General features: G+C 43.7%; 1 protein-coding gene across 1 annotated transcript in view; it reads left to right on the top strand.

The window, feature by feature from the left end:
- The window catches only part of Cdh17 (cadherin 17), a 52,281-nt gene that overhangs the window by 2,286 nt on the left and 23,674 nt on the right, over positions 1-26,321 (top strand). Inside the window, exons 2-10 of the mRNA XM_032905842.1 lie at positions 6,841-6,910; positions 10,939-11,037; positions 16,800-16,934; positions 17,759-17,897; positions 19,893-20,051; positions 20,148-20,347; positions 21,455-21,586; positions 21,957-22,107; positions 23,872-24,087. Of these exons, the coding sequence (XP_032761733.1) occupies positions 6,863-6,910; positions 10,939-11,037; positions 16,800-16,934; positions 17,759-17,897; positions 19,893-20,051; positions 20,148-20,347; positions 21,455-21,586; positions 21,957-22,107; positions 23,872-24,087 (1,279 nt within the window). The 5' untranslated portion in view covers positions 6,841-6,862. The remainder of the gene's footprint in view (positions 1-6,840; positions 6,911-10,938; positions 11,038-16,799; positions 16,935-17,758; positions 17,898-19,892; positions 20,052-20,147; positions 20,348-21,454; positions 21,587-21,956; positions 22,108-23,871; positions 24,088-26,321) is intronic.

Genomic DNA, 26,321 nt, shown 5'->3' with positions numbered 1-26,321 from the left:
CTTTCTCAGAGGTCCACAAATAAATGTGCTTATATGTTGCCATAAAAATGTGTTCATTCAGAAATATCCGGTGTTTAACTTAGAATGGTTCTAGCCTTTCTGTGACCTACTCATTGATTACCTAAGGGAAGAGGATGTGATAGATTTTGTTAGGTGTCAGACCCATCTGTCATTTGTAAGTCGTGAGAATGAACAGGAATAGTTACTTCAATTTGAGCCATGTTAACTTACTACAATGAGACAGTCACCCAGTGACTCATATTTTTATGTACATGACATGTTAACAGATTAAGCTATATTTGGTGGTTGAATGGGTGGTAAAGAAAACCTTAATTTTTCTTTTATGATGACAATCTGAATTGTATTTAAGATATCCAGATTCAACACTTTCTTACCATATTAAAAGATTATGACTTGTTGATATGATCAAACCCAGGGCCACAAGCATGGTAGGCAAGTGCTAGGTGTGGTTCTTGAGTGAAGAGACTCAGAACTCTAGATTTGTGTTTTGGAAGAGTTTTAAAATGAACATTTTCCTCACAGGCATACTGCCTAGACCGTGCTTCCTTCTTTGATCTCTACATTCAGTCACTAAAACCTTTCCCTTAGTTTAGTTTCCTGCCTTGTACGATAATGGGACCACATTACAGGACTGTGTGTTTAAGTGAATAGATTTTCCAAGGTGCTTTGCTTTAGCAAATGTTTAGTAAATGCAAGCTTTTAAAGACATTTGACTCATTATACGCCTTTAAGGGATGAGGTACCCTTCATTTGGTAGAATTAACTTATGTTCATTTTTGCTTCCTGTCCTCTGCATAGTCATCAAGGTTTAATTACAGGAAGGAGAATGTTAACCTCCTGTTCTTCGGCAAGATTGTGGTTTTTCTGTTACAATACTTGCCTCAAGGTCATCTTGCAAATTAACTAGAATAATAGCCAGTGGTGACTGTTTTTCATCCTTCCATGTGTCGGTCCTGTGCTATAGGATTTCTATTGACTTTCTGAGACTAGCAAGTATGATCTGATTATCTCAGCAATGCGCTTATCTTTACGCCACATACACATGAAGAAACAGTCACAAAATTTTAATCCATCTTTTAGGAAAACTAGAAATCCCTACCCCTGGTCTTTAGATCAGAGAGGACCTTCATGGTCGTGGTATGCTAATATCTGGAGTCTTCCTGCGCCCCTCCCAGGGCACCTGGGCTGTGAGCCTGCTCATATCAGGGAATGCAGACCTAAATCCTGTCTCCTGGGATAAGAAAGGTGAATCAAAGCCCCCCACCCTCTGAAGACTGGGGACATTTGTCCTTTTGAAAGGGGGCTGGAATATTAGATAGTTCTACATCAGTTGCCTTCCTGTGATAATATACCATGGCCATGGCAGTGTAGACGCCAGTGTTTATTTGGGTTTCTGGTTTCAGAAGGAGGGTCCATAATGGGGGCAGTGGGTGGGACTTGGCAGGAAGGAGAATCTGAAAGATCACAGCTCCAATTGTGAACATGAACCAGAGAGTAAACAAGAAGTGAACCTCCCAAACCCACTCTTAGTGACGTGCTTCCCCATCAAGGTTGTACCCTCTCCCCAAATTGTGCACCAAATGGGGATCGAGTATTCAAAGACCCAGAGCTCTGGGTTCTTTTCAAATCACTACAGCTCGCTTTCCTGTGAGCCTCTGAGTGGAGGCCTTTTCTTCCTAGCCCGCCCAGTCCTTGTCTACTGTGGGAGTGCTAAGTGAGACGAAAGCCAACTGAGAAAGAGCATGACTGCTCCATTTTCTTCTTTAGTAAAGATAATTATGTTGATAATTCCTATTATATTTAATTATACACATTTAAATAATTTTAAGTTATCCAGGGGAACTATCTATCCTCTTGTGAATTCATGCATCTCATCATAAAACTACTGATAAAATAAAACCCTTCAATTTTGGATACATAAATCCAGACGCTCGTATGCTTTTCCGCAGTAACATTTAGTGAGACCAAGAAGCTTATTTTCTTGGTAGGCGTCTGGGGTAGATAGTGGCTGTTTGTCCCCTCTCCTTCTTCTTCTTTTCTTTTCCTTCAGCTCTAAGCACACCAGACTGTTTCTCACCTCAGGGGGAGTCGCCAGTCGGCAGCATGAGGTAGCAGACCTCATTTTCTGCCTGGGTGCTTGTTTCTAGCTTATTAAGAGCTGCTTTAATTGGGTCCCTAATTTGTCAGGAGCACAAATTGGTCAGCTCCTACTTAAGCAGCATAATTGGTGCCAGCGATTTGTGAGCCAGGGCAGAAAGATGGGCTCGAGTGACCTCGGCATGGCTTGGTGAACAATGGTGTGGGCCAAGTTTTAATCTGATCTTTATTCATATCTGGCCTTGCCTTAGAATTTATGCTTCTCTTAGCAATATACAATGCCGCTGTAAAATAAATGACACACAGACTATGAGGCACTGCTTAGTCCTGGTGGCATTATGAGTCTGGTCACATTCTTTCTTGCCCACACTACCCTGTAATAAACTAATTTTGTGTCCTTCTCCCATCTTCTCGTGCTTCGGGCATGGCTCATTCCTTGATGTTGGATGAGTTATTTCAAAGCCCATTGCTGTCCCTCTCATAGTCCCCTACCACCCCCCCCCAAAACAACCAACCAATTAAAAAGACAGGTAAAAAGAGGAAGAGATGGCTGAACTTGTTTAAGATTTGCCTAGCACTTAGTCTTTAACCAGGTGTGGGTGTGGACCAATGTTCGAATGTTGAATTCTTCAGGTTTGGAAGTCTGAGAGCTAGAGGGTCCCTGTAATTACTCAGATAAGTGCAGACATGACAAGGGTGTCTTAAAATGACATGAAACCGTTTGAAAGCGTCGGAGACTTGAGAGAGAATTGTTCATGCTTGTGTTTCTTGTGTCTCCTCTAGGATGCAGTGAGATGTATAATAGCACTGTAAAGTTTCCCTTGACCAAATCTCTGTTCCGAGAGGACAGTGTCTGGTTCAGTCAAAGTCAGGAATGCCCTCTTATGGTTCTGGAGTTCAAGTCTAAGACCTAGGTGTCTGCAGGGTTCCTTTTGAGGTCTGTGGAGAAAATTTTGTCCCAGGCCACTCTCTGGGCTTGTAGATAGCTATCTTCATGTTCAAGTGGTGTTCTTTCTATGTGTATGCATCTATGGCTAAGTTTTCCATTTTTTTGGGGGGGGGGCACAGCAGCCATCTTGGATTAGGGCCCACCCTGGTGGTCTCATTGTAACTTCGTTTTCTACGAGGAACTCAAAATGAGGTAGCATGTTGAGGAAGTAGGGAGTTAGCATACTGACATATGAACTTGGGAGGAAGATGACTATTCGTCTGATCGCACTGGGCTGGGTTAAAACCTGGGAAACACCCGGGGTGAAGCTCAGTATAAGAACAAACATCTCTCCAGCTGGTACAACTTTTGCACCTTGCACAACTTGGCACAGTGGGAGGTGTGTGTTGGACAGGGTGAGTCATGTTGGTGTAGGAAAAGGTCAAGCAACCACAAAGTAAAAGCAAAATCTTTTTGAAATCTGTGGACAGATAGAGCGCACAAAAGAGACATTTTCAGACTAGAAGACCCTGCAGTGAGAGCATAGGCCTGGGAATGAACATGGCAGTGTGACCTTGGCCTAGTCCCTTAACTTCTCTGGCTTTTGCTTTTTGATATTTTCATCTCAAATGCATGTGGTGTCTGCTTCACAGAGTTCCTGGAGGGGGAAAAATCATAAGATAATTCAATGAAAGGCTCAGCACTGTGTAGCTCGTTTCTAATAAATGCCAACTGACTGCCTTTGTGTTGTGATCCTGTATAGTCTGCTGGGGCATCTGTGACTTCCAGGCTAAGGTGGACTGAGTGAGGACACCTCTCCAAGAGAGTTCCACATTTGAGGACAAGGTCCTGATAAGCCACCTCCTGGATAAGGTGACTGAGGTCTTCTCAAAACCCATTAAGAGCCCAGAGCCTTTGATCTTTGTCACTGCAGGTACGCTTGGCCTTTCAGATAGTCACCACAGTAACTGTCAGAATTGGTCTTTGCACCTGAGGCAGACCCTGACAGAAAGTGAAGCAAAATTTTTAAGCAAATGATTGGGTCAACCCTTCCAGGAATCTCAGAGGAGAGACCACAGAATTCTCTGAAACAACCAACTGAGCCCTGTCCAGCTAGTGTCCCCAAGTTGTCCTATGATGTGGGTGTCCAGTGACCTTAGGCAGACTTTAAACAGTGGTTTCCTGTCCTCATGACCCATGGTCAGATATTCACCTAATGAGTCATGTACCTAGGAAGAGGAAGTGAAAGCAAGACTTGTCTGAGACAGGACAGAACCCTAGCATTGGTGCAGTTTGCTCTGAGTCAAGTCTTCACCGTGTGTGTGTGTGTGTGTGTGTGTGTGTGTGTGTGTGTGTGTGTGTGTGTGTGTGTGTGTGTAGGCTATGGGGAGCTGTCAGAAAGTAGGCTGTGGAAGGAGACATCCAGGACATGGTTTAAATTCTGACTGAGAAAGCACAGATTGCAGATGGCGATGCCGTCAATACTAACTCCCTGAATCCTGTCACTCTCAAAGACAGATACTTTCACTGCCTTGCTTTACAGTGAGTGACCAGGGCCATAAGTCAGCACAGAAGCCAGGCCATAAACTATCAACCTCCAGGGTTCATGCTTCTTACAGCTTCACGGTCTGGAAGGCTGTCCTCTAACAAATCATGATGCCCTTTCCAAAGAGGCAGCAAGTGACCGTTGTTATTTCCCCCAGGAAAGAATGGGCGACTTTTGATTCCTCTCTGTTTGAACCCCTGACTAAGACCTTCATTTTGTTAATGTTGATTTTTCTGTCATTTCAGCTTGTAACTCTTTGTAAGATTAAAGATCCTAAAAAACACTGGTTCAGTGAAAGAGAACATATCCCAACTGTTTCTCAATCGTTTATTGGAGCAAAACTCTTACCGCATCTAACAGAAAAATAACCCTTTTCAACAATTATAAAAAAGGAATTGTACCTTCAAGATAAGGCTTTAAATCTCAAATTAATGGTCATTTTATGAGAATATTTATTCTGATATTTATTCAATGATGGATACTGTAGAATTTAACAAACATCTGTTGAGGTCTTAATGTAAGCAAGTTATGATATGGAACGCTCTGGGAGGTTAAAAAGTAACAAGACCTCTATTCCACGGCGTTTTATTTTTTAGTGGAGTCAGTAGCACTGATAAATAAAGGATAAGTAAATAATATAAATAAAGGATGAACAAATAAAAGATAAATAATAAAAATAGGAAGTGTAAAAGGAAGAGGCCCCTGTCTGGAAATCAAGGATGACTTCCTGCAGGAAGTAGGAACAGGGTCTACCTGAGCTTCTTGTGTGGGAACTGAGTTCCTAGCTTCCTGTCTGGTGCACATAGAAGTCTGTAAGTAAAGGGGTGAGCAGGACCCTGCTGAGGGGTGAGAGAGAAGCAGGAACAGTTGTGAGAGGTCTGTGCCTGGGCCCGTGGCGGGTGGGGAGAGCAGCTAGCACAGGACACAGATCCAGTGATCTGGGCAAAGGGCACAGTGGCCAGGGTGTGGGGAGGGAGTGGCAGATAAGCAAACCTAAGAGAGTTGTCAGAGCGGTGAAGAACCTGGATGCTGAGAAATTTGGGGAGTGGGACCACAATGGCTCAGTGCTGTTCGTTTCTTTGGAATAAGAAACTGTAGGTTGATAACTGATTGTGCAGATTTCGCTTGTGTTAAAACGGTGGTTAAGCCCAAGCACACACATTCCTCAGCGCCCATGGGGATCACTGCAGTGTCTAGGACTTCTACATTTACCAGATCTATGCTGCTCAAGCCCCTAAGGTCAAAGGATGTGATGTTGTGTGCAACCAGCCACCTCCTCGTGTACACCCTGAACCAGCTCTAGATTACCTAGCTGCATAATTGGTTTTAATCTCAAAGTGATTAACATGTAAGGTTAGCTCCGGCCGGTTTCCTTCCCCTCCCTGTGCGTTTCCTCCTCTGCTTTCCCATTCTGTGTTTTACTTTGCTCTATTGCCTATGTCCCTCAAGATCTCTTCCTTCCCCCTCATAATTGTCTTTCCAATTTCCTGACTTGTAGACACAAATATAGAAGCACACACGCACGCACGCACACACACACACACACTGAATTGTGAGGCTAGGTTCAGCATATAAAAGAAAACGTGTAGCACTTGTCAACCGAGCATGCTGTCCTTGGCTTTAAATAATGATCTCTGGTCACCCGATCATGGTAATCTTACTGTTCAGTTCCACACTCTCTTCCTGAGCCGCCGTTTCTGTGAAATGTAAGAGGAACTGGTGTGAGTTCTTTTGGAGCTCTCAAGAGTACAGGCTGTAATACTATTCAGAAGACCAAGAGGGCAGCTGGTAAGGTCTCAGAAGGCTATAGAAGTTCTTGGCTTTCTTTGCGCTTGCAGAATCTCATGTATTTGCAACTTTGATTTAGAATCATGAAAATAATCTGACCTAGCTTCGCTGGCGTCTGCCACAGCCCGTCTCCTCACCTATGGGAACAAATAAAAATCCTAAAACAAAACGCAGAGCAGACATGAGCGGAAGAGGTCTGCTCTGCCTGTGATCTAAGGCTCTGAAGTGAGGTAATCATAGACATTACAGAGCTGGTTTGGAGATGCCGGCTGGTGCGTTGGCTGTAGATGGGGAGCAAGAAGCTTCCGGAAGCTCGGCCATTCCACACAGTGGAGAGTTGGCCTCTAAGGACCCTATTTTGTGAGGTTTGTGACAGGAGGTCATCCAAAGATCCTGACTATTGGAAGATAGGACTTAGCAGGCTGGTAACTAACACGCGTTTTCTCTGGTTCACTCACAGGAGTCCAAGTGAAGAGAGCAAGATGGTCTCTGCCCAGCTTCACTTCCTGTGTCTTCTCACACTTTATTTGGTAAGCACAGAGTGTGTCTGCAGGTTATTTCCTGACATCCTTATCATGAAATGAACAGTGATCACCAATATTTTAAAAGGTGGCTTATATAAATTGTACAGAAAGATGTGATGTTTTCTCTCCTGGGATGTGTCCAGTGAAGTGACCCCACGCCCCGTGATTGTCCATTGGTTGAAGGGTGTACTTTATTCTCAGCTCTTAGAAGCTAATAAGCCACCGAATAGCAAGGCTTAGCTCTATGGTTATAGTTTTATTTGTTTCTGTTTCTGCTACTGAGGCCTGAACCCCAGACCTTGTACATAGACAAGCATTCTACCACAGAGCTACAGCCAGGAGTCTAAACTAAACAAAACTACTCTTACCTGTTGCTTCTGGCCCGGAAAGGAATTACACCGATTCATCTATAAGTCTCTATAACCCAACTTTAAAAACAGCCATGAAAACCATCCACCAAAACACCTCACCTTTCCTGTCTTCACCTTTCTGTGCTCTGTATTTTTATTTTCATAAATGGCTTGGAGGTCCCTAGTTAAATTTGCCTTTAGCTTCGTCTTCTGTTGTTGCAATTGTCAGAGACAGGCTTTCAGCATGGGACAGAATGGAAACTGGGCTCAAGCTGTTGGGTAGGCAGCAGGGTACCATATTTGTTTTACTCACACGGTTCCTGTGGTGCAGAAGGATGTCCAAAGTTTCACTGTCTTATGAGCCAAGGTCTCAGGTGTCTTTTTGCTTTTTTCCACAAAAGGAAGTTTTTAGATTGCTGCACCTAAAAATCTTGCTTCCTTTTTTTCTTGTACCCAAAAACAACACACCAAATTTTAAGTCCTCAAAATCCTCCTTGAGCCTGTACAGTTTAAAAATCTTAATGTTTTTAATTAATATACATTATACACACACACACACATATATATACATATGTATATTTTAACACATTACATAATATATTTTTATCACCCTACCTTCCATATTATAGAACTGAACCAAGCTTTCCAGAACCTCCTTCAAGGTTAAAGAGGAGACTGTGTTCAGCCTGGGACTGAATGAAGACCATTGCTCTCCTGTCTTTCCTACCTACATTATTATAGAAGGACAGTAATGTCAGAGCCAGGTTCTAGCTTGTGGCTACCACTTGCCCAGGATAGGAAACGGGCTGAGTAGCTTTAAGCTTTAAACCTCAGTTTTCTGTCCTGTGGAATGGGTCTAATCCTAGCATTCGACATAGAGGAGCTTTTAAATCACAGAGCACAGCCTACGCTCTGACTACGTAAGAGCCATTAGTTGTATGTATTTCAAATGTCCAGCGCCTGTATAGACCCGCCCTCCATAATGAATGAGGCCACCTTAGCAGGTTTTTCTCAGCACCTACACAGAGATAGGAGGTGATTGCATGAGTATGAGTTAGGAAGCAGCATCGAGATCATAGAGAATGAACCATTGGCTGTGGCACTTTACTGGTGGTGGCCTCGTTTTCTTCTTGCCTGAGGTCCCTTGCCTTCCTTTCTGTGGATGAAAACTGTCCTTTTGCAACTTCCACCATTCCGTCCTTCTCAGCTCTGACGGTGTGGTTTGGTGACTCACATTGTACACATTCATTTTGAAATCTTTATAGCCCCAATAGTCGTGTTAATGGGAGGGAAGAAGATTTGTTGCCCCGATACAAGGATGCAACTTTGAACCCTGGAATTGACTCTCCCTCTCTGCAGCGCTAGCTGTATATGTACAATGTAGCCTTGCCTGTGAGGTCTGTGGGCTAAGGACGTTTCCATGGCCTCACCTTCCAGAAGTAATGGAGCTGGAGAAGACCTGAGAAGAAGGAAGGAAAGGCTCCAGAAGGAGGGCAAGCTCAGCCAGTTCGTGGCTGGAAGTCTGGAAAATTTTTGTGGAAGTTGAAAATGCTTTTTAGCTGCAAATAACAAGAAATTGGGATTTGGAGCAACTTAAAATAAAAGAAAGGTTATTTCTCAGAGATAACAGGAAGCCCCAATGATACTAATTCAGAGCAGGGTTAACACCATTCTGTGATATATTAGAACCAGAAATGTTTTTCTCTTTGGACCTCCCAGCTCAGGGTGACTGCTGCAGCTGCACATACAAAGCCAATGTCCTTTCTGAGACCATCAGGGAGGGGTAAAAATCTCAGCTGTAGCTGTCCTTTCCCATGAGGAAACAGTGCCTGGCCTCCTCATCTCCCTCCCCGCTTCCTCATTCCTGTCACAAACAAGAAGTATGAGTCTTAGTGTTTTGTCTGCAAGGGAGCCTGCAAGGGGATCTCTTGACCCTCTCACCTCTGTGGTGGGCAGCAGCGAAGAGGGAAGCAATGGCTAAGGGCAGCTCGCCTGCGGGGCAGCCACAACTGAGGGCAGAAAAGACCAAAATCCAAGGCCTTCTGCTTTTTTTGTTTGTTAATGTCTTTTATCTGACAATGTCAACTCAGTCAAGGTCCAGTGCTAAGATGCAGACCAGGACCTTTCCCTGCCCGTTGCACACTATTTGGGTTATTCCCTGAAGGACGGGAAACAGATAGTCTTCACTTCAAACACATTGACTTGCCATTAATGTGTCTGACTCTAACCTGTCTCAGTCCACCCCAAACTGGAGACCCAGAGAGCTCCTGGGAAGAGAGGCCAGCATTCAGATTCCTCGCTTTGGCTGCCTGTCCCCCTGCTCTACTCTGCACCCCTGTCTCCCTTCAGGATTGGTAGTAAGGGTAGTAGCGATAGCAGCCATTGGCTGTGGGGTATTCCTCAGGGGTTGGAATGACGGGAACCACGCCTTCTGGCACAACCCCATTACAGCCGGCTTTCCTTCCCTCACTTTTGCGTCCCTGGTGGGCAATAATGCCGATGGGTTGTGAAGTCTGGTTCCAGAGTTGCAGGTTCAAATCCAGGCTCTGGTTACTCTGTGGGCAAATAACTTTTCTTTCTTTCTTTCTTTCTTTCTTTCTTTCTTTCTTTCTTTCTTTCTTCCTTCCTTCCTTCCTTTCTTTCTCTCTTTTAAAGATTTATTGATTTTATGTGTATGACTACACTGTTGCTCTGAGGCCATCGGATCCCATTACAGATGACTGTGAACCACCAGTGGTTGTTGGGATTTGAACTCAGGACCTCTGGAAGAACAGTCAAGGCTCTCAACCATGGAGCCATCTCTCGATCCCTCAACTTTTCTATGCCTTAGTCTCCCCAGGGCTGACTGTGCTATACTTTAGTACATGGGTAACTGCCAGGATTCAATACACTTAGGACAGGCTCCCATGAATACCAGCTTAGCAGTTATAAACGTTCCTTACATCCTGGTCTGGGTTTGAGTGACTGTAGACTTGCTTGCATTTCTAAGGTCTTTAGACTTTAGAACCAGGTGAGACCACTGCTTGAAGTAAACACTTTATGGTTTTAAGGTCTGCAAATGAATGTAAAGCGTTGGTCAGTTATGAGATTTGCCAAAGTTCCAGTTTGACTAGAATTTACCAGGTGATTGTGTGCCAAGTGGGCACTGTGAGAAACTGTCTACATATTCTTTCCCTTCGGATAATCTCAACTGCCTTCGAGGTGACTATAAGACTCGAGGATGCTGGGAACACGTCACAAATGTCATAGAACGTTTTTAAGTGGTGGTGGGGGTGTTTTTAAAAAGGCTGGTGTGACCACGTATAATTTAGAAGGCAGAGCGGCTCCTGCGAGGCTGCAGACTTTTGTTTAGTTAAGGTGGAGCATCTGCCGTCCCTGCCCGTCACACCCATTCTTTAGTCTGGGCTTCACTCCTAGAAGTCTCCTTTGTAACATGGGAGTTAACATTCTTCCCGTGGGATGGTAGTTGTCATGGCTAAATGAGGATAAGCAGTTTGAAACTCACGGCAGACTACTTTGGCAGGGTAGGAGAGTCCCTCGGTAAACACTAGACCAGTTTGTGCACTGACCAGGTATATACATTGTTTCCAGCCATCCCAGTGGAATACCCTCCACTTGGTTTATTGTTTCTGCAAGTGACGCCCATGCATCCGTACTCAGCACCTTTTCTCTCTTTATGAACAGACTGGCGGATATGGCCAAGAAGGGAAGTTCAGCGGCCCCCTGAAACCCATGACATTCTCTATTTTTGAAGGCCAAGAACCGAGTCAAATCATATTCCAGGTAAAGGCTAATCTTTGATATCTTGACTTTGATATCTCCTGTTCACAGTGGAACTTTGCTCTCATCTCTGCCGAACAGCAGGGAGGAACATGGAGGCGGGCGGACAGTTTTTATCAAACGTGACTCTGATGAAGCTAAGTTGCAGAGTGGGGTAGATAGGGCATCCTCACACAGGCTCCCTTAACCGCCTGTGGCCAGTGCCTTCATTCTTTCAAGAGGAGGTGGGCATTATGACTCTGCACCTACCCTGAGGGGAAAAGCTACTCATTTCAAGAGGTGCTGGCTTCCTGATCATTAGGACATCTGCTCACTGAGCTTGGCCTGTGAGATGGTTTTGTTCTGTTGTGTTTGGTTTTATTTGGGGTGGGGGGGACTTCTCTGTGTGACCACAGCCTGATTTCCTTCCTGCCTCTTCTGAATGCAGGTTGATGTCCTTGCCTGGGGGTTTCCCAAGGCACACTGGACGTGTTAATCACCTTTTCCATTACTGTGATGATTTTAGTTTTATTTCCGTCTGCTGTGGTAAATACTCTGACAAAAATCAACCTAGAAGAAGGATTTCCTTTGGCTCACTGTATCCAAGAGGATATAGTCCATCATGGTATGGAAGGCAGGGCAGGAGGAGCGAAACCAGCCGCTCCAATTTCATACCTGCTCTGTGAGTTGAGAGGAAACAGGAAGACAGGGTCAGGCTATAAAACCTCTAAGCTTCTCTCTGGTGACCCTGTGATGCACTTCCTCCAGTGAGCTTCCCTCCAAAAAATTCCAAAATATGGCCACCAGCTGGGGCCCAAACGCTCAAACACACAAGCCCGTGGGTAGCATTTCACTTTCAAGCAACAATGACAAACTACTGGGGGTGGAAGGAGAACGACTTGAAGAGAAAAGATTTGGACTCATGGCTTCCAACCTGTGGCAGGCAGGGCCGGTGGAGGAAAGCAACCTGACCTGTGGTGGTAGGAAGCAGAGAGAGCAAGGAAGGGTCCAGAGATAAGCTACCTACGATCTGTAAAACCCCAGAGTCCACAGCACACAACACTTATCTCTCCTTCAAAGTTTCCCTTTGATGGCCCCTACTAGGGATCATTCTTAGCAACAGTATTATGCATTTAAATTTCTTCTTTAAATAATTCAAAGTAGGAAATCATTTAACAGGTGCTTTTTAAATAATTTTAATTGGTTCCAAAGTCAATTATGCCTTAGTTTTAATCCCACCGAGACAGATTCCTATTAATTATCTTTTGTGCAGCTCAAATCATTTGCATGAATTCTGACCCTTTCTTTGAGATTATAATATAACTACATCATTTATCTTCCCTCCAAACCCTCCCACATCCGCTCCCAACTCTCCTTCAAATTTATGGCTTTTTCACTAATTATTATCCCAAGTATATAAGTATGTACACACACACACACACACACACACACGATATTCTGACATACTTATTCCTTATGTGGAAGTCACTAGGAGACACAATCTGACAGGAGACTCCCCCATCTTGTGACTCTTACAGTCCTTCACCCCCTCTTCCACAGTGTTTCCTGAGCCTTAGGTGTGGGAATGGCAAACACTATCTTTATCATATAGAATTACCCTGTCATCCAGTTATGCTATACCTGGACACATGTCCAAAGGGTTGTGTGTCCTACAAGAGATACTTGTGAGCCTGTGTTTATACTGTTCTGTTGAAATGGCCAGGGAATGGACATTTAGGTTAGGTCCATTTCCACTTAGAATTCATCTTTAACCTGTTGGCTATGAAAGCATATTGTTACTTCACATATCTGTAAAACCCCTGATTCTAGCTTATTATAGGTTTCTAATTTCAGCCCATTGTTTTTCATTTGACTTGTGTCCTTTAAAGTATTTTTAAATGGCTTTATCACTTGGTGTAGGATTTATCCTGGAGAATATTCTGTATAGTTTGCTTTAGTTGGATGGCTTGCTTTGTCGGTTAGCTTCTAGTTTGTCTGTGGTGTTATTCAATGCTTTCTCTCCTTATTGGTTCTTGATTTAATCTGCACATTATTGAAAGTGAAGTATTGAAATCGTCAGTAATGGCAGTTTCATTGTCTGCTCTCCCAGTCTTGGATGCACTTTAGAGACCGTCTCTAACATTTAGGTATACAAATGTTATACACTTAGAACAATACAGTAGCTATAGCTTCTGCATATTAATTCTGTATCTTGTCTTTCCTTTCGAACAGGATCTCATTCTGTAGCTCAGACTATTAACTTATTCTGTAGCCCAGGTTAGAAAGAAATCTTTTCTTTTTTTTTTTTGGTCTTAGCTTCCCAAGTGCTGGGATTATAGGTATGAGCTACCCTGCCTAGCTCTTTTTATCTAGAACAAGTTTGCCTTAATCTCTGTTTTGTCTGGTTCTAGCTTAACTTCACCCTCGCTGTGAATAATGGTTTTATTGGATTAGAAGCCTTGTTTGTCTCATAAAGTGTAGCACTTGGTATGTGTTATCTCACAGCCTTTGGCCTTACTGAGGAATCTCCTCATTTTATTGAAAAGTTCTGTGTGTCATGATGTTCGATTTACTACAGTCCTTTCTGATATTTTCCAGCATACTCTGTCATTCAAATATTTGATTGTGCTGCAACTGGGATCATGTGTCTGTGCTTTCTCCTTTCTGCAGTTTACTGAGCTTAATGGATGGGTCTACGAGTGGACATTCTGTCTTCAAATAGTCTTTTATCTCCTTTTCACTTTCTCCCCTCTTGGGACTCTTACAGCCCATGTGCTCACTTGCTTGATGGTGCCTTTTCTGGCATTCATTTTGTTGATATTGTTTTTTTTTTCTTTTTGTATTTTAAGGTGGGTAGCTCATTTTCAAGTCCTCTGGTTTTCCACTAGCTCACATGTTTTTTCAAGTTCTCTGGAATATTTGTTTTAGCTAATATATTTTTAACTCGAGAAATTTTATTTAAAAAAAAAAAACCAACACTTCGTGCCTGTATTCCCTATTTTGTATGCCTTATTATCATGCTTTCCCTAGTCTTTTTTAAAATTTTTTATTGGATATATTTCTTTACTTCCCTAGTCTTTTAAAGATGACTTCCTTTAGTTCTGGACCTATTTAAAATACATCGTTTAGGATCTTTAGCAAGTTCAACACCAGAGTTTCCTTAGGAACAGTTTTTGTATCTACAATGTTACTTATTTGGCTGTTTATTTAGTTGTATGTCACACAGTCATTGAAGAGTAGACTTTTCTCCTTTTATAAAAATTTTGTTTCCCCTCTCATACCCCCCCCCTGCTTCTATGAAGATGCTCCCACTCCCACCCACCCACTCCCTCCTCAATGCCCTGGCGTTCCCCTACATTGAGGAAACAAGCCTTCACAGGACCAAGGGCTATTCCTCCTATTGATGCCAGACAAGGCCATTCTCTGCTACACATGCAGCTGGAGCCATGGGTCCCTCCATGTGAGAAGAGTAGACATTTTAAACGATGTGATATGGTAGTCTAGACAGCCTATCTCTTCCTTCCTCAGAGCGTATTGCTTCTACTTCTTTAGTGGCTTTTACGGGCTAAGCCTGAAAAGTCAGTATTCATTATTATATCAGGCCACTGAAATTCCTGCTCAGCTTGGTGCTCAGCGAATGGCTGGACAGAGATTACGTTAGGTCCATCAGATCAATAAGTCTCAGCCTTTACCAACAGGCACTTGGAACATGTTGCAGAACATTGCCAGCTGTGTGGTGGATAGTTTACAGCTTTGACTTTCCCTTCAGTTCAAACTTGTGCAGAGCCGGGGGTGAGGGGTTAGAGTCTTCTCTGGCCTTTTCTGGCCATGCTGGCAGCTCAGTTAATGGATGATGCCTCCAAGGAGTAACACACATGGTTTGCAGAATCCCCTGCAGACAGTTTATTCTCTAGCCTTTCCTTTAAACGCATGACCAGTCTCTCGTTTGCTTCCGCTATTGTTCCTGCCTCAGCTTCAGAAGGAGCCATGGCTGACAGTTCTGAAGGTTATTTCTCTTTGGAAAGTTTTACATGTACCTTGTATACAGTGTATGTTAATCATATCCATCTCCCACTCTTCATTCCAATTCCCCCATCCCTGACTCTTGCCCACACATTTCCCAACTTCTTGCCCTCCTTTTAAATGTTTGTTTCTTAGCCCCTGACTCCAATTAGAGCTGCATATATGTGTGTATAGTATGAGATCATCCTTTGGGGCGTGGTGTGCCAGTGGCCACACCTCTCCTAAGGATAGTGACTCTCCCTCCCTGCAGTAACCATCAACTGCAATATTTCCTAAGGGAGGGCTGGGCCTTTGTAGCGCTGCCCCCACCCATGGTGGAATTTTAATTTAGCTCATGTGTACAACATCCATCTCTTGTCCAAAAGACATTTTCCTTTCTTCACTCAGATATATATACACACACTTTTTTTCAGCCTCTTTTCAGTGATGTTACCTAAGCCTTCGTGAGGGATTTTATTTGTTGGCCTGGTACTCACTATATATCCTAAGCTGGTCTCAAGCTTACAGCAATCCTCCTGCCTCAGCCTCCTGAATGCTGAGATCGCAAGTGTGAAGTACTATGCGTACCAGTTTTGCATGTGTTTTTTTTTTTTTCCCATAGAAGTCCGAGGATGCTAACAGAGAACTGACTCAATAAATAAAGACACCAGCAGCCTAGATAATAATGGTTCTCTGGCAGTGGCTTTGGGAGTGGCTGTCTTTTCTGCCCACTGCCACACTGGAATGGTGAGGCTGTCCTGTCCCTTCTATCCTCTTTCACACTGAGCCAAAATGTCAATGGCATCAGGCAAATTAAGGCATCAGAATTGGGTGCTTGTTGTCATCTAGGAGGGTTTTGGTCAGTCCCGATGCTCTGACGAAGTTGATACATTGGTGTATGCCACTATCCACCATTTTCATGCAGTCTCACTCCACCTCTTCCATTGATGTCAGACCCGTCTTAAGGCCCTAACGGTGGCACTGTTTATTAACAGCCATGTAATATCAACAAGCGAATTTGTAAAGCCCTGTTTATCCATGCTGTTCTCACCTCCTTTGTACATATTGCTGACATGAACACTTCTGTGTCCGAGACAACCACAGCCTGGCTTTACTCTTGTGTACTTGGGTAACAGTCTGTTACTGTCTTCTATCAAAGACTCATACCTTATATCTCAAGTCATTTCCAGGTGGGCCATATGAATTATATCCCATCAACAGTATCTATTTCTTTGCAGCCCAATATCCATGAGATGTACTTAAAGTTATTAATAAAGTTGAACAACTTTTCTATATTCTTAGTTTCATGTAGAATTCCAAGGTCACCATGAAGATTACCATTCAGGAATATGTGACAGTGAAGGCACGTGTAGACTGTTTTCCTCAACATTTACCCATGTCTTCAACTTTGTCACAAGTTTTAAAGTATTGAGTGACATCTTTTGGTTCTGGCAATAAAGCTAGAATTCTCAATGTTTCTTAGGTGCTAATAACATCAGGGCCCTCAGATATTCAGTGAAAACTATCTTTTAGCCTTAGCTACAGTTTAAAGCACCACAGCCTTCCCTCAGATGGTATGATACTTTGCTTATTGAGAGAAATGTGTTCCGAATGCTACCTGAAGAATGCCCAGACAAGATGTTAGCATTTGCTACCAAAAAGGGCTCAGGGTTTCTTAGTATTCATGTTTGTACAAAGGAAATATGGGGATTGGTGTCTTTGTACAGATTCTACAGCATTGTGTTTTCCTCAGAACTTGATCTGATTTCTTTGCTTTGTCTCAGTTTAAGGCCAACCCTCCAGCTGTGGCTTTTGAGCTAACAGGAGAGACGGATGGTATATTTAAGATAGAAAAGGATGGACTTCTTTATCACACGAGAGTCCTGGACAGAGAAACAAGGGCAGTTCATCATCTGCAGGTGAGCTGAGACCAGTGGGTGACACTCAGGCTTCTGTAGCTCCCTAGTCCCAGAATCTTCCAGCACCTTTATTCCTTGCTTCTTATTCAGCTCTCCCGACATTAAAAACTGCAATCCCTCCCTCCCTTCTTCCCTCCCGCCTTGTTCCCTCCCTCTCCCTCCCCCTTTCCTTCTTCCCTCCTTCTCCCCACCTTTTCGAAACCAATTACAGAGGACTTTTTTGACCATAGTCATGCAATTTACATGATCAAAATCCTCAGATGACCTTACTGGGGCTGAAACTCAGCACTGGGTGTCTCATGTGCCCTGGTGCTCGGGATGTGGCTGTTGTGTGGGCTCCACACCCACAATGAAGGCAGCATCAGTGCTGCGCAGAGCCACGGCGACCCCAGAATGCAGAAGGACCTAATGGTCCCGCTGGAAGTCCCCTTCCTTTCCTTTCCCCACAGCTTCCTAGTGGGTTCTGAGTAGCTAGAAGGGCAGAGCGCTAACTGAAAAAGAGAAAGTTGGAAGCGTCTATAGTTTGCTTTCTGCCATGGGCTCTGTGGACTGACCACCATGCCATCTCTGAGGGGTCATAGCACACCATCATATGAGTCGTGCCCTGTGTCCAGTCCCCTGCCCATCTAGAAAGCCTCTGCCATCAGACTGGCTTAACTGATTGGACCCCTATTTTAGCAGCACCTAATCTGGGCTTTTGTGGGTTTTTATTTTCTGCAGTCAACAGGCCTTCGGTCCTTTGAATTTTAAGTTCCTATAAGTGACTTTTGGGCATGTCTCTGAAGTCCAGGGTCACAAGGTGGTTTTCATTTCTTCAACAACAGCTTGCAGCCTTGGATTCTCAGGGAGCTATAGTGGATGGCCCAGTCCCCATCATCATAGAAGTCAAGGACATCAATGACAACCGACCCACATTTCTCCAGACAAGATATGAAGGCTCAGTGAGGCAGAACTCGCGCCCAGGTAAAATAGGCACTCTGGATATGTCTGTGGAATGATGAAAGAGTGGCATTGTGTGGCTGGCAGTCGTCACTATAGCTCCTCAAGACTCAGTTTATGTAAATTCCATAGCGATGTGAGCGCCATTTTATTGTGTCAGTTGTTCTGGACCAAAGTCTCCCATCCTTGGCCTTGTTTAGTCTTGGGTACTGCAGGATGCTTTGAAGTATCTCTGATGTCTGTCTATGAGATGTCAGAACCGCTCCCCTCTCTAAGCTGTGACAATAAAAAATACCTCTAGGAGTTCGAGAGATAGGGCTTAGCAAAAGCCTTTCTGCTCTTCAAAGGACCCTGAGCTCAGTTCCAAGCACTCATACTGGGAGACTCTTTCATTGCCTATAGCCTTAGCTTTAAGGCAGTCAATGTTTTCTTTTGGCCTCTGAGGGCACCCACGTTTGTGTGCAGTACCCCTCCCCCCAATTAAAAATGAAGCAAATCGGGTTGGGGATTTAGCTCAGTGGTAGAGCGCTTGCCTAGCGTTTAAGGCCCTGGGTTGGTCCCCAGCTCAAAAAAAAATGAAGCAAACCATTAAAAAGAGTCACTAGATGTTGACAAATGTACAGTGAAAGTCAAAACTATGATTCTTTGGTGAACTTTCAAATACCACACGGCTTGAGAACACCCAAGGACTGTCTGGAAAGATGAGCTTGCTGTTCCATATCCTTGGGGGTACTTAGTCGCTGTTGGCTTCTTTCCTTCTGTGTTCCCCAGCTGGGGCCCACTCTTCTATGTTGACTGACCCTCTATGTCTAGACCCTTGATATTTCCATCCACTCATATCATGGAATCATTTGTGCGACTTTTTCTTTCTTCAGTCTCCAGTAGCCAAGTAACCATTCATGGATGGCTGCACTGTCCCTGTCCCTAGATGGAATACCAACGACTCACTTATGTAGACTTTGCTTCTAGACAGACTCTTCTAGACAGAAGAGACTTTTTTCTCCATGAATCAAATCTAGAGAAATGATTTTCAAAATTGCGGAACTCCTGTGTTATCTTAAAAGCTGGAGGAAGCATATAGAAAATTTTAAACCGGTGAATTATTCCAGGTGTATCTTGGTCAGTGTTTAATAGCTGTTTCTCCTGGGGTGAGTGGGAAGATGTGTGATTTGTGCCCTTTGCAAGATTTCATGGTATGACTACCTTAGCATGGCCGATTTCAAATTACCAGTGCTATTAATACATAAGTCTATAGGCTTTAGGTTTGGTTAGTTTCAGTATATGGTGTTTTTATTTGCATGATTTTTTTTTTGTAATCAAATTTACAAAAACTTTTGAAAAACAATTGACTGGAAATTTTCTGGAATTCAAAATTGTGCTTTCACAAGATGAGTCCAGTGTGGCACTGGCTAACTAGAAAGTAAGACACTTATTATTAAATAATTTAAAAGAAATGGAGTGTTTAATGGAAGGTATATTTTTCGAGACAAAAATAGTTTATTGAGAAAGATGACATCGTTTGAATCATTGCAAGTTTCTTTGATGTCGGGATGAATAAAAATAATTGGGCTGAAGGTGTGTTTCTGCAACCATACTGTCACCACATGCTGCTTTGGTTGAAGTAGTATACGAGGAAAATTAGCCTCACACAGATCGTCTTTAGGAAATGAGGACTATTTTAATAGCATTTCTTGCAGACGAGTAGCAATATATTAATGATATGTTTTGTACAATTTTACATTAAAATCGACTCAATTATCTTGTTCTTCAGTGGATCTTTTCCAGATATGATTTCAAACACCATAAACTTCTTGAAATATGCTTGGGGACTCTGATAGGCTCCTGGACCATACCTTGAAGAAACCCTACCATAAGGATAGGAAGAAAAATAAAAATTCATTTTCCCAGCTGGGAACTAGGGCCCTTTCTTCCACTCTCTCTCTGCATCTCCCAAGGCAGGACACAGATGGACATGGTTTACGTTCCAATTCTTTTCTTCTGTGTTTGCTTTGTTATCAGGAAAGCCTTTCATGTATGTCAATGCTACAGACCTGGATGACCCGGCTACTCCCAATGGCCAGCTTTTTTATCAAATTGTCATCCAGCTTCCCAATATCAACAATGTTATGTACTTCCAGATCGACAACAAAACAGGGGCAATCTCGCTTACCCCGGAAGGTGAGTCAAGGCAAGCCCTCACAAACTTCAGTCGGAGAAAGGTCTGTCACCTGTGGGGACACATTTTTTTCTCCTTCTCCTCCCCTACTTCTACAGGTTCTCAGGTATTGGATCCAATAAAGAATCCTTACTACAACCTGGTGGTCTCTGTGAAGGACATGGGGGGCCAGAATGAGAATTCCTTCAGTGATACCACATCTGTGGATATTACTGTCAGAGAGAACATCTGGAAAGCACCAGAGCCTGTGGAGATTCGAGAAAACTTAACTGATCCTCACCCCATCAAAATCACTCAGGTAGTGTCTAAGTGACATCTACAGCTATCTCAGACCCATACCTTGGTGTGTAGAGACCTATCTTCGTGGTCTTCACTAATTGTTTTACTAGATACAGTTATAAAGCAAACTAAGTAATCAAGGCCCTACATCTCTAAAGTTGATCATCATGAGCAGAAAACTTGGCCTGAGTGCACGCATGCGCGCGCGCGCGCGCGCACACACACACACACACACACACACACACACACACACACACACACACACTTTATTGGGGGTGTTTTATTGTTTTCACCCAGCAGTGTGAAATATAGCTGCTTTCTAGTAGGTTGAATGACTTGTGATATAGCATCAACATATGTTGTTAGTAATAATACCAGAGAAACCAGGCCCTGTCTGCCTATGTATCAGGTCTTACTTTTGAGTATCTTTGTTGTTGTTGTTTGGAGAATAACTCTAGAGACTGGTAGTTATTTTTATTTCTGAGATCTTTCAGCCTCTAATATTTGAGGGGTGCACCTCACTATGTGTCTCAATTAAATGAATGAATGAGTCTAAGTCAGTGCTTCTCAACCTGGGGGTTGTGACCCCTTTGGGGGTTGAACAACCTTTTCATAGGGTTTATATCAATTATCCTGCATCTCAGATATTTACATTGCAATTCACAGCAGTAGCAAAGTTACAACTATGAATTAGCAATGAGAATAATTTTATGGTTGGGGTCACCACAACATGAGGAACTGTATTAAAGGGTCACAGCATTAGGAAGGTTGAGAACCACCTCTTTAAGGAATCTTCTATTGCTCAGAACTCATTTTAACTTTGGATTCTAGAAGTTCATCATACATCATATGAAGTGCACTTGTCTTCATAATGTTACACCCAGTCAGAGTTCTAGAAGAAAACAGCCCACAGACTCTTCTTCAAGTTTGTAAAGATTGCTTGAGGGAAGAAAGAATTCCCCTGTCTGCCTGCTTTTAGGTCGAGCTAAAGTTGAGTTGCCCTGAGAAACTCCTCATGTGCAGACAGAGTTGTGAGAAATTCTGAAGTGAGAATATAGAAGCCGTTGATCACCTTTTCAGTCTCTTTGTCCTCTTGTCTTTCTCCACCATTTGCTTGGCCATGCAGGTGCAGTGGAACGACCCAGGGGCCCACTATTCCTTAATCAACAAGGAGAAGCTGCCACAGTTTCCATTCTCGATCGACCAAGAAGGAAATATTTACGTGACTCAGCCTTTGGACCGTGAGGAAAAGGACTCTGTGAGTGAAACGGGACGTTCCGTGCCCACAAGACAAATCCTATGTCTACTTACAGTACATTAAAAAGCAAAAAAACCAAACCAAAACTATGTTCTGGATCCTTGACATTTATACATTCTCAAAGGCATGGTGATTCGATAACTTCCCCACAAGTCTAACCAACATACTTAGAACTGACTATTGTGTATGTGTGTGTGTGTGGGGGGGTTAGTATGTCTGTGGATGATGAAATTCACTCTCCTCACCCTCTTTTCTCAGTTCTAAGTATGTTGACACTCAGGTTGAGAAACGGTTAGCAAATCAGTTACTCTTCTCCACCTGTTAAACGGACAGTGAAGGCGTCTTCTGACCTTTGACCTTCGTGTTGCAGCATGTTTTCTTTGCCACTGCCAAGGATGAGAATGGAAAACCCCTCGCATATCCACTGGAAATTCGTGTGAAAGTTATTGACATTAACGACAACCCACCGACATGTCTCTCTCCAGTGACTGTATTTGAAGTCCAGGAGAATGAAGTCTTGGGTAAGACATGAGAGCTGTTCAATGGCATGGACCTGCCTTCCTTGTTGCTTCTGTGATCCCTCTCTAGCCTCTGGAGTCTCAGGTAGACCTATTCTGCAGTCCATTGTCCATGTCTAGAACAGCACAGAGATCGAAGGTATCCTGAAAGTCATACGGGTCCAGTGTTTTGAAATGAACACTATCTCTGGTCCTCTTAGGTTGATGCTTTTATAACTGCCATCACAGCCACTGTTTCAGTGACAGTCACTGCACAGCAGCATCCTGTCCACATGTCCAGAAGGGTCCTCCTTGCAAGATTTTCCCTTCAGTTATCTTACTGGACTTCTAAACAGCTCATGTTCAAGAGATAACCTCACCCAGCTTGCTAAAGATCTTGATCCTTTCCATCCACATCCAGAGATCCCACAATAAGTAGACAATACCAAGTTCAATGTAATCCCTTTGGAGGAAGCCAGTGATAACAGAGGGAGCTGGCGAGTGAAGTTGAGCCTCGGGCATGCTTGCCCTTTTGATCTTTCATTTTGTCTCCTGATAGTTTTACATTCATGGGAACAATACTGTTGTCAACAAGAATGTTGACAACTTCTGAGGGGTTTGTTCTCTCTCTCTCTCTCTCTCTCTCTCTCTCTCTCTCTCTCTCTCCTGCAGATCTCTTCCTTCCTCCTCTTCTTCACCTCCCTCTGTGTCTCCACATTCTCCCTTTATGTATGGGTGATTTCACCTCAGTAGTGTAGCTGCTTATATTTCAAATGGCTCTATTTTCAAAAAGGGTCTCCCACAGAGGTTGGAGGTGGATGTAGATTCCTTTGGGTGGGTGAGGAGCAGGAGGTACACTATGTAGTTCCCACTAAATCTTGTGTGGGATAAGTTGTTTCCCCTCTCCAGTTCATAGGGTAGAGTTCTAAGTTCAGAATATGGCTCTGTGGATGTAGATGTTTTAAAGAGGAGGTTGAATAGGATGCCAGGCTGGGTAGGATGTGGGGCTGGGTAGGATGAGGGGCTGGTAAGATAGCTTAGTCAGTACATTTCTTACCCTGAAACTATAAGGACCTGGCTTAGATCCGCTGACACAGTCAAAGCCAGGCATGATAGTACATATTTGTAATCCCAGTGCTGGAGAGGAAGAGACAGGTAGATTACTGGGGTTCACTGGTCAGACAACTTAAACAAACCTAGCAAGATTTTGGAGAGAGAGGGAGCTAGAGACCCTTTTTAAAAAACGAAACCAAACCAAGCAAACAACAACCACAAACCAAACAAAAGAAAAACAAGAACAACAAAAACTCAGGGTGGGTAGCTTCTGAGGGATGAGGCAGAAATTGCCCTCCGACTCCCACATCACATGGATATGCATGTATACGCACAAACACAAGACAAGTAGGATGAGGACCTGATGGTGGCCTTAATCTAATCTGACTGGAGTTCCTATGATAACTTCGGATGCTGAGGTACAAAGAGGAGGTACACAGGGAGGAGGAAGAAATAGCTAGGGAGAGAAGCTTAAAGGAAATCAACCTCCTCAACACCTTGACATCATGCGTCCATCCTCTAGGTGTCTGAGAAGGCAGATTTTTGTTTAAGTCTCTCAATTAACAATACTGTATGGAAGTCTTGGATGCCACAGTGTTCAATGAAGCATACCATGGAAAAATGCAAGGAGCCAAAGTAAATCTAAATGTCTTCTTTCATTACCCACAACTGTTCCCCATGTTTTCTAGGAAGCTGCTTTATGAACCAGTGTGAATTGTCCTTTTCTCTCCATAGGTAGTAGCATTGGAATCTTTGCTGCCCACGATATGGATGAAGCTAACAGTATCAACAGTATTTTGAAGTACAAACTTGTAGACCAAACACCCAAAGTTCCCTCAGATGACCTCTTTCTCATTGACGAATATGAGGGAAAGGTCCAGTTGGGTAAACAGTCCTTGAAGAAGCAAGACAGTCCTCAGTACAACTTAACAGTAGAGGTGTCTGACATAGGTAAGCACTGTACCTGATGTGGTGACTTTACATACCTGTTTTCCTCCTACTTAGGATTCATGAGGCTCTTCTCATGCCAGAAGCATTCTATGCTATCTTTGTGAACGTGAGGAAGTTCCAGATTTTCTCAAGAGCTAGAGGTTCAGATCAGGAGACATCGTATTGTCTTTGGTCCTCTGGGAACTAGGTGTCAAGAGGGATTCAGTGACCATCTTAAGGGGAATGCCTTTAAGAAAGATAGAAAGGAAACTTTGAAATCTAGGGCATCCCCAGATGGCAATAGTGGCTTGATCGTGATGGAAGGAGTTTTGATAACAATGTTCTAGACCACTAAGCACTCTAAGAAGAATTCCGAATGGCTGTCTGGAATTCTGCAGGGCATTGTCTCTGGGGATAGGCCTGTCTTTGCTTCACTACTTGCTCAGTAATTGTCTGGTGCCAATGGCAGATGAGGCACAAGCGTAGTGTTGGTCACAGCCTAACAGTGCAGACACCGCCAGTTCAGCTGTTACAGTCACCAGGCACAGTCTCACGACTACTGTAATTACAGGACAGGAAAAATTCTAGCCCTATCCTTGTTTCCAGGCTAAAAATGATCTGTGTCTGAAGAAGTAGAGAAATGTGTCTTTGGAGAGAGAGTTCTGCCAATTCTGGCCAGCCTCAAATTGCCCACTAGACAACAACAGGAGACCTTTTCCCTTAATCCCTGTATACTGTCAGAGTGGGTCCTGTTTAACCTCTCCTCTCCCTGAAGCAGAGGAATCTTTAAGAAGCTCCCGGGAACTTCCCATTCTCAAACGCATCTCCACATCCACAGACAAATGTACTGTTATCTCTGGGGTACTCAGAGTCCTAGGAGGTAACTGGCTCATGAAATAATTCTGCAATTGTTTTCTGAGGAACACAGTTTACATAGGTGTGGAAAGGAAAGGACCAGTGGTTCATATGTATTTCTTACTTTTTTCCCTTTCCCTTGGATGCTGAACTTGAGTTAAGCAGGTTCCAGTACAAACTGCCTGTCGGTCAGGTAGCTAGTGAATTGACACACAATGAAGGTCTGATGCTGTTTATCACTATGTTAAGAGGTCCAATGAGATAAATTTATATCATGCTGTCCATGGAAAGGTGGTAGACTCTCATACTGACTCTCACCCGTGCCTTCAGTATCTAATCACTTGCCTTGCAAAGGTACCAGATGAAGCATTAGGGACACACAGATAAACCGACCCAGTGTCTGTCCTTAAGGGAGTACCCTATTTGTCAAGAAAGATGGATGTTGCAGTTTGTTGCAGTTTCCTCTCCAACCCAAATCGGCCAGTACAAAGAAAATGCAACTCAATTAATATGAAAACAATCTAGCGTCTAGATTGGGCAGATCCACCCTACACTGTCCTATTCCTAGCTCCCAAATCCCTCATCCCTTGCACCTTTTATTTGCCAGGTCTCCAGCAGCTTCTCCTTCTCCCATGACAACTCTCTCCTCGCTTCTTTCCTTTCTCCTCCCCTGACTCCTCCCCCTCCCGACTCCTCCCCCTCCTGACTCCTCCCCTCTCCTGACTCCTCCCCTCTCGCTCCCGACTCCTCCCTCTGCCCAAATCTCGAGCTCTTGCCTTTATTTTACAAATTCAGAGAGAACTCCAAGGCAAACCACAACAGATGGATACACAAGTTAACAATCCATAGGGATGTCCTGTCTACTGTCATTGTGACGGTCTTCCTAGATACTGTCCCATAGTACACTTGCAGGCCAAGCTCATCTTGCGTCTAGGATCCACCGGCTGGTTCCAATTAGTCCTCAAATTGTCAAACCACCCTCAAAGCCTGGGCCATTTCTGTGAGCTACCTCTTAGCCTCGCTTGGAGGTGAACCATGCCAGTTTATCCCGAGAGAAAGCAGGTGACCTTGAACCTCCTCACCATACTGGGTGGAATTGATGCTGGACAGATGCACTCAGAGAGAAGGCAGTCTGTAGGATGCTCAGCAGAATTGTACACAGTGACAGTTTTGCTTTGGCTATCAGAGATTATATAATATTCACCTCTCAGGTAAGGGAGCTACTTCAGAGAAAAGCAACCATCCTGGTTGTTGAAAAGCTTTCCCAAGGATAGGGCAGTGTGGTGCTCAGGAGAGCATCTCAAGGGCCAGTCTGGCTCCCATCTCCTCTCGTTGACCTGCTTCTGGGTGAGGTGGGGGACAGAGCAGCCTCCATTCACACGAACTGTGGAATTGTGGCA

The sequence above is a fragment of the Rattus rattus genome, chromosome 1, assembly GCF_011064425.1.
Source record: "Rattus rattus isolate New Zealand chromosome 1, Rrattus_CSIRO_v1, whole genome shotgun sequence".
In the NCBI taxonomy this organism is placed as follows: domain Eukaryota; kingdom Metazoa; phylum Chordata; class Mammalia; order Rodentia; family Muridae; genus Rattus; species Rattus rattus.
Note: the sequence above shows the minus strand (reverse complement) of the source record. Positions and strands in the feature narration are given on the sequence as shown.